Genomic DNA, 13,951 nt, shown 5'->3' with positions numbered 1-13,951 from the left:
ATTGAGAAGTAGCTAAGTCCCTAAACGACACTCATGGAAAGCCATGGTAGTTCCACAGTGAGCCCATAACAAAGCCACTGCCACTTGCCTCGTAGCAGTTTAATGAAATGGCAAACAGCACCCAGGAGGAAATGAACAGTGCCATAGGTTGGAAACTGAAACCTGCACATTCTTGGCACATGTCACTGCATTTACAGGGAGAGAAAAAAAAAAACCACATGACTCTCCTTTGTATGTTAAGGACTTTTTATTTTTAGGCCCTTTCAGAGGAATCAATTCCTTTAAACCTTTGTAAAATGCCACAGGAGCCAAGGTTAAGCAATGCTCTTAACTTAGGAACTGACCCTCTCCAGGCAGAGTCTCCAAAGTAGATTACCTTGAAATCTCAAAGAGGCAGTTCTACAAGAGGAAACTTTGAAGAAGCCAATCCTGTTTTCCATTGTTTTGCTTTCACACAAGTTGAACTTGAACTCTTACCTTTCTCCATTTATAACAACCAAAATCCACCTTAAAAAATTAAAGGCTGGGTGCGGTGGCTCATGCCTGTAATCCCGGCATTTAGGGAGGCCGAGGTGGATGGATCACCTGAGGTCAGGAGTTCGAGACCAGCCTGACCAATATGGTGAAACCCCATCTCTACTAAAAATAGAGAAATTAGCCAGGTGCAGTGGTGGGTGCCTGTAATCCCAGCTACTTGGGAGGCTGAGGATGCAGTGAGATGGCGCCACTGCACTCCAGCTTGGGTGACAGGGCGAGACTCTCTCAAAAAAAAAAAAAAAAGATTGCAAGTAATGGCTTCTGTGGAAGCAAATCTTGATTTAGGGGCACACAATCTCAGACTCCACCCGCTCGGGATAGACAAACAGGAAAGCCAGACGCTCTCTGGGGACCACACTTGTGGCTGCCCACACTGCTCTGTAGTTGCCAAGAGGGTGGGAAGTAGAGACAACAAAGAACGTGAAATGAAGCTCTTTGTCATCGCCGTCTCGGATGGTGGACTCCCGCCTGGGAGAGGCTGGTGGCCGGCTGCTGCCAGCTCACTCCCCCACAACTGCAATTCCTCTTTCCCCGTCACACTGCTATTTCTAAATCAGCACTGTAATCAGAATGATTTCCATGAAAACAAAAGCTCATTTTCCTAACTTGCGCTCCAATGCGTATGTCGTTAAAGGCCTGAGATCAGAGTCTGGTGGTTTTCCTGTTTCAACCTGACTTTCTGTCCCTAGGGTATATAAATAACCTACTCCTAAGTTTGCTCCTCGAATGACAATCAGTTTTATTTCATGAGTTATGGTGTCCAAATGAGTTAATTTGCTTTTGTCACCGTCTGAGTCAAAATAGGCCACCTGCAGGCCTCATGCAAAATTTAGAAACTGGATAGATGATTTAAGCCTCAAAAATGCAAATGATTTTTTTTGGGTGCACACAGGAGAGGACGGATCTGGGGTGTGGTCAGCAGATGACCAGCCATGGCCTTGAAGGCAGTTTCCAGTCTCTGCAGCTGCGGGATGAGGGTGAAGTCCCCTATTTGCTCTGCTCAGCCTCTCTGTTGAGTATTTAAGAAATCCTGATTCTCTGTGTTCTGCCAGGGAGGATACTGCAGAAAGGTGGACTGGTGTGGCCATTATTTCAGCATCTTCACCATGTACGGGCCTTGTAATCTGTAGCCGATCTTTCTATAATAATTCCTGGTGCCGACCCCTGCAGAAAAATGGAAGTAAAAAAAGGAGCGTTCACTTTAGTAATTCTCAAAAGTCAGCATGTGCTTCCCTCAGCCTTATACCCTTCTCCCACCCAGAGACCAAATTCTCTCCCACATAAAATCTCAGTTTAATAAGTTTGGAACATTATTACTTTGAATTCAGGCTGCATTAGAATACAGAAACTACTAAGTGGAGAGAAGTTAGTCTCTTTCCCTGATTTTTAACATAAGCTTAGGGTATGTGACACACACACTCACAGGCAACAGCAAATGTGCTCACCCGTATGTTGGAGCCTGTGTATTCACTATCCCACAGGCAGCACCAAGCACTACCTTAGGTGTTACAGGTGAACGAGAAGAGGTAGATTTACTGTCTGAGCTGCCTATGCTTCAGATGAGGCCAAACGATGGATGGCTTCCCAGAAGTTTTAAAGAGAGAAGAGTGGGGGGGAAAGATGGAATCTCCACTCAAGTAGCGAAGGTATCTTCACCCAGTAGCGAAGGTACACTTGTGGCTACTGTCAGAAGTTGTTGGGAGTATACAAGGCTTAACAGGAAAAAGTGTTTTCCTCATTAGCTTGTGTCAAAGAAGCAGGTTTGCTGGAATGGCCCTGGCTCATGAAGTGTGGTCTGTGAAGAGAAGTGTAGGTTTTCCACACTAAGCAACTGTCCAGTTCTCTGCTGACACCAACTGGGTGTTCTACAATTTAACTCAATTTGAATACTACCTACTCTGTTGAGCACAAAGCCCCCTAGTTCCAAGCTCAGTCCAGATACTGCCCCGCAACTTCAGACATCAATTGCAAGCAGAGGGTCTACAGGTTGCCTACAACTGCTGTCCGACTGGGCTACAAATAGAGGGTTCCTACAAGCCCCTCTTCAGATTTGATAATTTGTCATAATGGCTTATAGAGCTCAGGGCAACATTTACTTACGTTTACCAGTTTATTCCAGGATATGATAAAAGACACAAGTGAGCGGCCAGGTGAAGAGGCACACAGGGTGAGGTCTGGGAGGGTCCTGAGCACAGGACTGTCTGTCCCCACTGTGCTGGGGTGCACCATGCTCCCAGAAAGTGGATGTGTTTGCCAAAATGGAAAGTTCTCTGAACGCCATCTTTTAGGGATTTTATGGAGTTTCACCGTGTAGGGTATGATCAATTACTAACTCCATTTCCAGCCCCCTTCCCTCCCTGGAGGATGAAGGGTGGGGCTGAAAGTCCAACCCTCTCATCATAGCTTGATCTTTCTGGTGACAGGTCCCCACCCAGAAGCTCACCAAGAGTCACCATATTAGAACAAAAGATGCCCCTTGAACCCCTACAGCTCAGGAAATTATAAGGGTTTTAGAAGCTCTATGTCAGGAACCAGGAACAGAGACCAAATTTTATTTTTTATGATGTCTCAGCATTCAAGGAACATGAACTAGTTGAAGTTGGTACGAAAGGTCCATTACCCCTGCATATTGGACCCGTTCCTCAAAGAGCCCGGCTGTCTGTATGTGGGAGTGAGACAGCTGAGGCTGGGCGGGGAGAGCTATCAGCAGCACCTGCCGCAGGCACTCCCTCGCTCCCTCTCTGCATGTCCCTGCACTGGGCTTTGGAGAAGTGCATCTCCTGATTCTTCTCTAGCTCGCTGGCTGCTCTTCCTCAGTCTCCTTTGCTGGTTCCTCCTCGTATCCCTAACTGAAATCACTGCAATATGCAGTTCTTCTGTGCACATGCTTCCTGTGACACTGAGCATAAACCTGCATATACACTGGCAACCCCTAAATCTGTCACTCAGAGCCTCAGATTCGTCCACAGGTGCTGCACAACCCACCTGAATGTCTAAATCGGCATGGGAGGTGTAGCAAGTCAAAAACCCAGGCTCCCTCTCTGTAAATGGCCACTCCACTGCCAGTTGTTCAGGCCAACTGATTCCCAAGCAGGAAAAACAAATGTGAAAGCCCTGAGATGGGCGTGCGTTTGTCCTTACTCAAGAACAAGGAGGCACCATCATGCAGGTCTCCTAAGGAATCTGGCTTTTATTCTGAGTGGGATGGAAGAATGAGAGGATGCTGGTCAAAGGAGGGGCACGATCTGACTGCTGCTTTGAGAACAGAATGAAGGCTCCAGGAGGGCAGGGGTTTTGTTCTGTTCACTGTAGAGCTGCCAGTACCCAGAGCGATGCCTGGCACATGTGAGGTACATGGTGAATATTTGCTCACTGAATGGATATGTGACCGAGGGCAGAAACAGGGAGACCAGGTAGGAATCGATGACAATAATCCAGGTGGGAGATGGTGGTGGCTCAGGCTGAGTCACAGTGGTGAAAAGCAGCCGGAGCCTGGGCACATGTGGAAGGCAGAGCGAAAAGAATCTGCCGATGGATGTGGGGTGTGACAGGGGCCAAGGTGACTCCAAGGTATTTCGCCTGAGTAAAGGAAGAGTCTGGAGAAATAAGAGCCACTGCTGCCTGGGAGTGAGGAGACGGTGGGAAGAGCTGCAAGGGGAATCAGGAGGGGGGGCTCCAGTCAGGCTGCATGTGGAATGGCTGCTAGACATTCATGCCAAGATGCTGAACACTGATTTTGGAAGCGTTTCTTGTTCTTAAAGAGACACAGGGAGTGCTATGGGTTAGGTATTTGTCTGCTCTGAAACTCACGTTGAAACTTAATCCCTATTACTGAGAGGTGGGGCTATGACGAGGTGACTAGAGTGTGAGGGCTCTGCTCTCATGAAAGGATTCATCTATTCATGGACTAATAGGATAATGAGTTCTGGTGGTTTTACAACAAGAGGAACAGGGTCCTGAGCTGGCATATGCAGCCCTGCCACTGCGTGATGCCATGTGCTACCCTGTGCCACCGCAGGACTCCACAGAAAGTCCCCACCCTCAGGAAGGCCCTCACAAGATCCAGCCCTTCGACCCTGGACTTTTCAGCCTCCAAAACTGTAAGAAATAAGTTCCTTTTCAGGTATTCTGTTAAAAGCAATTGAAAATGGACTTAGAGAGGGATGGTCTCTTTTCCTGGATGTTGCTTTGCAAGGTAATTTTGGACTGGGGCAGTTGTCTTGCAAGGGGCTGAAGTGGCTGATGCAGAGTGAGAAGGCATAGCCACCTGGCTTCTTTTGGAAACTGTTGAACCCTAAATTAACCAGTCCCAAAGCTTCTCTATATATTTCTTATGAAATATTTTCCATTTGGTTTAAGCCATTTTGAGGATATTTTTGATTTTAAGTATACAGCTCGGTGTTGCTAAATACATTCACATTGTGGTACAACCATCACCCATCCATCTCCAGAACTCTTTATCTTGTAAAGCTGAAACTCCGTACTCACTAAACACCAACCCTACTCCCCCTCTTCCAGCCCCTGACAACCCCCATTCTACTTTGTGTCTGCATGAATTTGACTCCTGTAGATACCACATGGAAGTGGCATCATACAGTATTTGTCCTTTTATAACCAGCTTATTTCACTTAGCACAATGTCTTCAAGGTTCATGCATGTTGGGTACAAGCCACTGAGCTGAGTTTTCTGTGACTTGTAACTAAAAATATCATAACTGACAAGCTCGAGGACAGGAAGAGAAAAACAAACGAGGTCAAGCCACTATTTAAAATCAGAATTCAGAGTAATTCTGAACACACTGCTCTCCTGCTTAGAATCACTAATGATATGTCCCAAGATAAAGTTCAAATTCCTTAGCCTGATCCACAAAGTCTTTCCTGCCCAGACTCTTCGACTTTAGTTCCTGGCACAGTTGACTAGGTCCAGAATCAGCAAACCAGGCCTGGCGTCACCACCCGGGCTCAGCCACTGCCTCTGGGTGCTTCCCTCAGCAGCCGCCCACTCTGTCTACAAGGACACTCCCAGCCACCCTCCCACTCATCCCCAAGGTCCCACCAGGAGACCTTTGCAGATACTTCCCCTGTCTACAAAGCCAGAATTCACAGCACCCTCTCTCCAGGTTGGCTGTGTGCCTTAATTAGAGTTCCATTGTTTTAGTAATCACACTGCACAGGTCTGTCTCCCTCCCTAGGATGTCAGCTCTTTAAAGTCAATGGCTTCTATCAGTGTCTGGCATATAAGCAAGATGCAATAAATGTTTGCAGATCTCTCATGTGCTGGTCAGCCATTCTTATGTTGTGTATATACAAAGAAATGTGTTCCTGGAGGATGTATGTGGAAAAAAAAAAATGGCTCTCTGTTGGGTGTTGGGTAATGGAATGATTCAATGTACAAGAGCTAAACGGCAGGACGACTTCTTAACCTAGGTACAAATTTCCTACCTTGTTAGTTGAGAGATTAAGAGGCACCTTCCTGACTTATATTATTATCTCTATTTAACAAAAACTGCCCCAAATCTTTCAGAAATATTTCTGGCTGTTTATATATTTCTATTTTACTTTTACAAAACAGATACTGTTTTCCATGGACTTAAAACAATGTATCTTGGAGAATGTCAAACACACAAAAGTGCAGAAGACAGTGCATTGAACCTCCCTGCACCCATCACTCAGCTTTAGCAGGGACAATTCACCCAGGAGACCTCTTTTTTTTTTTTTGAGATGGAGTCTTGTCGCCCAGGCTGGAGTGCAATGGCACGGTCTTGGCTCACTGCAACCTCCACCTCCCACCCAGGAGACTTCAAGCTTCGAGCTTTCTACTCGCATGAACTTAGAAAACATCTCTAACATTTCCTTTTGGTTCAGCTCAGCTCAGTTCTTGGAGACATGTTTAGTTTTGCTCTTTTATATGTCCTCTGTCAAATGAAAATGATGGCCTAATTTTCAGAAGGAAGATGTGTAATTGTTGGTTCAAGAGCTTCACTTCCAAAAATATGCATCAACCTATATTTGTCTACCATAAATGGCTGCAGAGGTGAGAGACAAGAGTTCCTTACATCTAACACAGGACCAGACAGTCCTTGGATAACCAGAAAGTTCAACAATCAAGAGTGCCCTGATTTCTTAGGCATGCTGGTTGAAAGAGCTGCTTTACTGGGGTACATCTAAGCATTTCTCATCATGATTCCCATGGAGCTACAGGCTCCTTGGGCCTTCTACTTTTTCCTTTCTATAGGAGGTGTGCCCTAGAAACGATTACCACCTTGGGCAGGGGCACTCAGGCCTCTCACGATGGGCCTTTTGGAGGAAAGCTGTGTATTGAAGCTCTTGTCCTTATTTTCAATAAGACGCGGCAGGCCTGAGATGGCAAGCTCAGCCCTGAGATGGAACACTGTCTCCGGGTCCTCTGCGAAGTGCTGGCATCCAGGGGAGGGAGCTTCACCTCTAGCCAGTCTGGACTCTAACCTCTGCTCACCTAAAGAGCTAAAGTTCTTTCTGCCTCTTGTTTTTTGAAAGAAAAATTTCCTCCTGTTTCTATAACCTGCAGAACAGGTTGGGAAAGGCATTAGCCCTGCACTTAACTACCAGGGTTGGGGTAAGGGCCTTGCTCTGCTCTGATCCCCTCTCCATGTTCAGCAGGGCTCCCAGAAAGTCCTCTGTCATAGTAACTTTCCTTTTGTTAGCCAGCCAAGAAAAAGCAATCATCCTTCAGAGCTGACGTCAGCCACCCTCCTGGACTGACGTGCAGGCTGCCTGGACCGTCTCCGAGTCCTCAGCCTAACTGCTCTGCCTCCCCTAGAGAAGAGGCGCCCACAGGCTGTATGAGGAGCCAAGTGCTCCCCTGGGATGGGGAATGAGCAGGAATTCACTCCACGCAGCAGCCTCAGGGTGCCCTGCTACAGAGCCAGCATTAAGAACAGCAGGAGTGGGGAGAGTCCAAATGCAGACTTTGTTTTGTAGCACTTTGGAAGGCCAACAGGGTAGATCATCTGAGCTCAGGAGTTCGAGACCAGCCTGGGCAACATGGCAAAACCCTGTCTCTACTGAAAATACAAAAAATTAGCTGGGTGTGGTGGTGAGTGCCTGTAATCCCAGCTACTCGGGAGGCTGAGGTGTGAGAATTGCTTGAACCCAGGAGGCAGAGGTTGCAGTGAGCTGAGATCGTGCCACTGTACTCCAGCCTGGGGGACACAGTGAGATTCTGTCTCAAGAAAGAACGGCAGGAGTTGGGGGAGTCCAAACACTGGCTTTGTTTTATCCTCCCAAGTTCTCTCATCTACACCCTGAGCTTTCCTACATGACCTTTTTCCTACTCTGTAGGCAGGATAAATATTTTTATCTTCCCCACTCTACCAGCAATGATGATGAGATGAGTTAGGTGAGAAAATAATACCTTGCAAAGTGTCTAGAGTGAACAGCTTCTGTGGTGGCCTCCCTCTGCCTCTGCCCCAGGACATCCACCCCCTTTGGGAGAAGAAAACAAGCCTGCTTATTTGTACATGAGTTTTACTATATATAAGTTATTAAAATGACTTCCACTGCATACTTTAGATCAATTACAGATAGACCCATGGAAAGGGGTTACATTAAAGGCAGAGGACACTGCTTGCTCTGGGATGGGCTGAGAGGAGTAGTCATTCAGCACTCAGTGGGAAAGCCCCTCTCCCAAGGATGACCTCTGGCTACTGCTCCAAGGCGGGCTGACAAGAGCCCCTGGCCTCCCTGTGAATCTCCAACCCGGAGGAGACCCAGGGGTACAGCGTCTCTCTGATCCTTTTCTGAACCAAATGTCCTCAAGCCCCTCATGATGAGAAAGAAATCCTCTGCTTTGATTCCATGTCCCTCTCCAAAAGATACACACCATGTGGCTTAATCTGCTAACTTGAAGGATTTGGGAAAGGGGGGAATCACAGGCAATGCATATGCTGGAGCCTGGGCCCCTGGCTACAGGAGCACGCTCATCCTGGGCTGCTCAGTGCTCTTTAGTAAAAATGGGAAATCAAATCACACAACTTTAGACTAACCAAAGGCCAAAAACAAAACAACAAAACAAAACAACAACAACAACAACAAAATGCGGGGGTGGGGGGCAACAAACCCAGATGTGTTTTTTTTGTTTCTTTGTTTTTGAGACAAAGTCTCACTCTTGTCGCCCAGGCTGGAATGCAATGGCGCAATCTCAGCTCACTGCAACCTCTGCCTCCCAGGTTCAAAGGATTCTCCTGGCTCAGCCTCCAGAGTACCTGGGATTACAGGCACCTGCCACCATGCCCAGCTAATTTTTGTATTTTTAGTGAAGACGGGGTTTCAACATGTTGGCCAGGCTGGTCTCGCTCTCCTGACCTCAGGTGATTCACGTGCCTCGGCCTCCCAACATGCTGGGATTACAGGCGCAAGCCACTGTGCCTGGCCACAAATCCAGATGTTTACTTAAATTCTGCTGTGATTCTATTTGAGAGAGAAATTGTAGGGGAAAGAGTGGGGAGATGGAGTAAGCCAGTCTGTGTGGTACTTGAGTTTGTTGAAAACCAACTCTTTGTTCCTCCAAGTTACTGCAGCCTTTTGTTCTAAGGGGATAAATGCAATACCAGAGTAATGTCTTTGGACACTAAAAATAAGTACACCTTTCTTCTAAAAGGGAAAATAAATCACAAATCAAGAGCAGGAAATGAACTTAAGTGCTACCTAGCTTGTGATTCTAATTCCATCTCAAAACAAACAAACAAAAAAACCACTTGGTAGAAGTTAGAGGCCGGGCGCGGTGGCTCAAGCCTGTAATCCCAGCACTTTGGGAGGCCGAGATGGGCGGATCACGAGGTCAGGAGATCGAGACCATCCTGGCTAAGAGTGAAACCCCGTCTCTACTAAAAAATACAAAAAAACGAGCTGGGCGAGGTGGCGGGCGCCTGTAGTCCCAGCTACTCGGGAGGCTGAGGCAGGAGAATGGCGTAAACCCGGGAGGCGGAGCTTGCAGTGAGCTGAGATCCGGCCACTGCACTCCAGCCCGGGCGACAGAGCGAGACTCCGTCTCAAAAATTAAAAAAAAAAAAATAAAAATAAAAAAATAAAAAAAAAAATAAAAAAAAAAGAAGTTAGAGGGAGATTTAAATACCTGCCAGGCATTGGATTGCTAGAGGCTCTCCATGCGCTAATTTCTTTACAATGTAACAAGACTGCAATTATTGTCCTAGGAGAAAGGTGAGTTTCAGAATGGGTCATAACTCAAGGCCACAGGATAGGGAAGTAGAACTGTAACTGAGACCCAGCCTGCCCGACCCCATGGCCCAGAGCGTTTCTAATGCGCCTGGCACCTATGTGATGGGGTAGGCCCACCCAACTCCCCCAACTCTGGTCTTGGACCTTGAGTCAGAGTGGGTAAGCACATCCCTTCTTTTCTGGTAAAGAAAGGACTTGCCATTTGTCTTAATCACCTCACCTCCTGTATCTGTGTCCAGTTTTTCAATATCCTTTGATAACTCATTAGATGAGACAAACATGGTGGCTATTTCCATTTTTAACAATATGGCTTAGTAAGAAACTGAAGAATAAATCACAGAAAAGGGTCTGATAACAGGCAATAAGAAACTTTGTAAACAGATTCAGCTTACAAATGTGAGAAAGGGAAGGGGGAAACTTTTCTTTTTTTTTTTTTTTTTTTTTTTTTTTTTTTTTTGAGACGGAGTCTCGCTCTGTCGCCCGGGCTGGAGTGCAGTGGCCGGATCTCAGCTCACTGCAAGCTCCGCCTTCCGGGTTCACGACATTCTCCTGCCTCAGCCTCCCGAGTAGCTGGGACTATAGGCGCCCGCCACGTCGCCCGGCTAGTTTTTTGTATTTTTTAGTAGAGACGGGGTTTCACAGTGTTAGCCAGGATGGAAGGGAAACTTTTCAGTAACAACTAACGACAAGCACTACAACACAGAGTTTGGAGGAAAACAACAAAGAAGGCTCAATGATGGAAGCTAGAGCAGGGCAGAAGAATCAGGAGTATTTAAGCTTAGCGAACAGATGACTTCAGGCTTGATTGTGGCAGAGAAAATTAAGAGGAACGCTCCAGCCAAAGACAATGAAAATATTGGGACAAAATTTAAAATGTTTCTGCTGGGAAAATATCAGAGACTGTTAAGAGCTCTTAATTGTCAGGTCAAGAATAAGGAGAAAATGTGAGCTTCCAGAAGGGAGTTAGAAGTGTTTGTGTCTCAGGGTGTGTGATCTAGGAAGGGCAGCTGAGATATCGGGGGCGTGGGGGCGGTATCTTGTGGCCACCAGAAACAGAGAAGCAGTCATAAGACTCCCCCAGCGCCCTGCTGTTTAGGAGGTATGGAAGCAACTCTGCCTCTCAGTTGCTTCCACACCTCGAGGAGGCTTGAAGAGATGGAACATGGGTCTGAATTCAGAGCCTGGCACAGACAGGGACCCAAGCATAGCACCCTCTCTTCTGGATTGTATTCTGAAAGGCTCTGAATTGGGAGGAGGGACTGTTGTGGTGGGCATAGGAATCTTCTAGATAAACTACAGTCTTGGTCCTAGACAACTATAACTCTGAGATGCCTGGCTAAAGGAAACAGGTCTTCCTTGGAGGAAGCGAGCGTCACCTAGGTCTTCAAGTATTCCCGAAAGCAAATTCTCATATCAAATGCCCAGCAAATGATGAGGTGCACTTTGAGACAGGACATGACAAGAAACAGCAGAGACTCCAGATATAACATCACTAGACACAGACTGCAAACAGGTATGCTTACTATGTTCAATGTCTGAAAACAACTGGAAACATTAAAACATGACATCACAGAATGGAAAAAGATACCAGAAATTTAGGAAATGTTAAAGTGTGGGACCAATGCATCAATGGATGGGTCTAGCAGATCAGACAGAGCTAAATCAGTAACCTGAAAGATTAAGTCAGAAGAAATTATGGACAACAAAGCAACATTGGTGGGGAAGAGGGTATTAGACACAGTGGATACAATAAATAGGTCTAAAATATGTTTAACTGGAGTCCTAGGAAGAGAGGTGAGGGAGAATGGGAAAGAATCAATATGCATGTGTTAGAGGCTGCAAATCACACAGAGCTGATTTTAAAACCCAGTTCACTGATTAAAGAAGTCTAAAGAAGCCCAAACGGGAAATTCATACCTAGAAATATCCTAGTAAAACTAGAGAAAAACCAAGACAGTGAAGACAGTCTGAAAGAATAAAAATAATATATTTATTTAAAAAAACTACAGAAGTAGCCTGAGGGAATATCCTCAAAGACAGCTGATTTCTTACCTGCAACATTAAAAGCCAGAAAACATGGGAAAGATAGATACAAAGTACTGAAAGAAAATACCTGCAAACCCAGAATTCTATACCTAGTAAAGACGACCTTTAAGACAAGGGTCCCCAACCGCCAGGCCACACAACATTTACAGCCACTCCCCATTGCTCACGTTACTGCCTGACAAGTGGTAACCACCTCCCGTCAGATCAGCAGTGGCATTAGATTCTCAAAGGAGCACAAATCCTACTGTGAACTATGCATGTGAGGGACCTAGGTTGTGTGTTCCTTATAAGAATCCAATGCCTGATGATCTGTCACTGCCTCCCACCATCCCCAGATGGGACTGCTGAGTTGCAGGAAAATAAGCTTGGAGCTCCCACTGATTCATATAATGACTTCATTATATATTACAATGTAATAACAGAAATAAAGTGCACAATAAATGTAACACACTTGACTCCTGAAACCATCACCCCAACCCCTTTACTATCAGTGGAAAAACTGTCTTCCACAAAACCAGTCCCTGGTGCCAAAAAGGCTGGGGACCACTGCTTTAATAATAATGCAAAATAAAGACATTTGTATACAATCAAAACTGGAACAACTTGCTACCAACAGATAATAAATTCATAATAAAGGTATAAAGAAAACAAGGTGTGCAAACTACCGAAATATCCATCAACAGTAAAACAGCTAAGCTGTAGTACATCATGGAATCCTACATGTCAATGAAAATGAAGAAAATACTTTAAAGATATAGCAAAGATAGAAGAGCAAAGAAAGTGGTAAATATACAGTTGCCCTTGGTATATGTGGTGGGCTGGTTCCAGGACCACCTACCAAACTCTGCACATGTCTTGCAGTTAGCCCTGCAGAAGCTGCATCTATGAAAAGTCACCTTCTGTATACGCAGGTTTCACAGCCCACAAATACTGTGTTTTCAATCTGTGTTTGGTTGAAAGAAATTCGAGTATAAGTGGACCTGTGTTGTTTAAGGGTCAATTTTATCAGTAAATCTAAGTGAATACTAACTGTACATAATAATAATATCTTGGGGATTTTAGAAAAACTTGCACAGACATGTGCACACAGCAACTTCAGAAAGAGGATCTCCAAATGGCCAGTAAACACATGAAAAGGTAGTCAAAATCATCAGTTATCAGGTAACGCAAATTAAAACCACAAAGAAATGCCACTCATTTATCAGCATGGAACAACTGAAACTCATACATTTCCTGTAATAGTGAAAATGTGTAGAAGCACTTTAGAAAGCCACTTGGCAGAATCCTCAGCTAAATCTATGTACTCTCTACAACCCAGCAACTCCACTCTTAGGTGTACATTCTACAGAAATATGTCCTTATGTGTCCCAAAATACATACACAAGAATATTCGTAAGTCTAACCTGGAAACCTAGCAAGAGTTAAGACAGATAAATTGTGAACTATCAGCATAATGGAATCCCATATATCAATGAAAAGGAATGAAATGCTGCTACTACAACATTGGCTCAATCTCACAGCAATGTTGAGCAAAAGTAACCAGAACAAAAATATGCAACAACAAAACGAGACTATGTAGTTAAGGGATACAAACTTAGGAAGAAAATACCAAAAAAGTTAGGATACTGGGAAGGAAGAGGGAGGGGCCAACAGAGGCACTTCTTGGATGCTGGTTGTTGACCTGAGTGGGGGTTATAGAGTGCTATGGTCTGAATGTGTATCCCCCACAAAATTCATATGTTGAAACTTAATCCCCAATGCAATAGTATTAAGAGGTGAGGTCTTTGGGTGACAATTAGGTCACGAGGCCTCTAGAACTATGAGAAATTTCTCATTTATAAATTACCCAGTTTTGTTATAGCAGCCTGAGTGAGCTAAGACATACAGGTGTTATTTAACATTTTATAAACTCTGCTATTTGTTACAGCTTCCAGTAAACTTTTAAAATGAAAAAGAAGGCAAGATTAAATAATCTCAACTATGTGACTGCTTAAATGGGGAATGAAATCAATTCTTCAAGTCTATGGAAAAACAAGTGAGCCAGGGTTGTGATTCCAACTGGACAAAGAACGAACATGGAATTATTAATGTGATTTAATAGAAGAAGAAATAATGAAGTTTAATTGATCAAGTATTTGCTCAGTATGTACTAG

At 45.1% G+C, this 13,951-nt stretch overlaps 1 protein-coding gene across 2 annotated transcripts in view; it reads right to left on the bottom strand.

Moving 5' to 3' along the window:
- Nucleotides 1-228: 228 nt before the first annotated feature.
- ELP3 (elongator acetyltransferase complex subunit 3) overlaps nucleotides 229-13,951 on the bottom strand; it is a 117,731-nt gene continuing 104,008 nt past the window's right edge. Inside the window, exon 15 of one of the 2 annotated variants that reach the window (XM_033229391.1) lies at nucleotides 229-1,701. In XM_033229391.1, coding sequence (XP_033085282.1) covers nucleotides 1,625-1,701 — 77 coding nt within the window. In that variant the 3' untranslated portion in view covers nucleotides 229-1,624. The remainder of the gene's footprint in view (nucleotides 1,702-13,951) is intronic. The other variant, XM_033229392.1, reaches the window with a different exon arrangement.

This window comes from Trachypithecus francoisi, unplaced genomic scaffold, assembly GCF_009764315.1.
Source record: "Trachypithecus francoisi isolate TF-2019V2 unplaced genomic scaffold, Tfra_2.0 Contig01440, whole genome shotgun sequence".
Classification (NCBI taxonomy): Eukaryota; Metazoa; Chordata; class Mammalia; order Primates; family Cercopithecidae; genus Trachypithecus; species Trachypithecus francoisi.
Note: the sequence above shows the minus strand (reverse complement) of the source record. Positions and strands in the feature narration are given on the sequence as shown.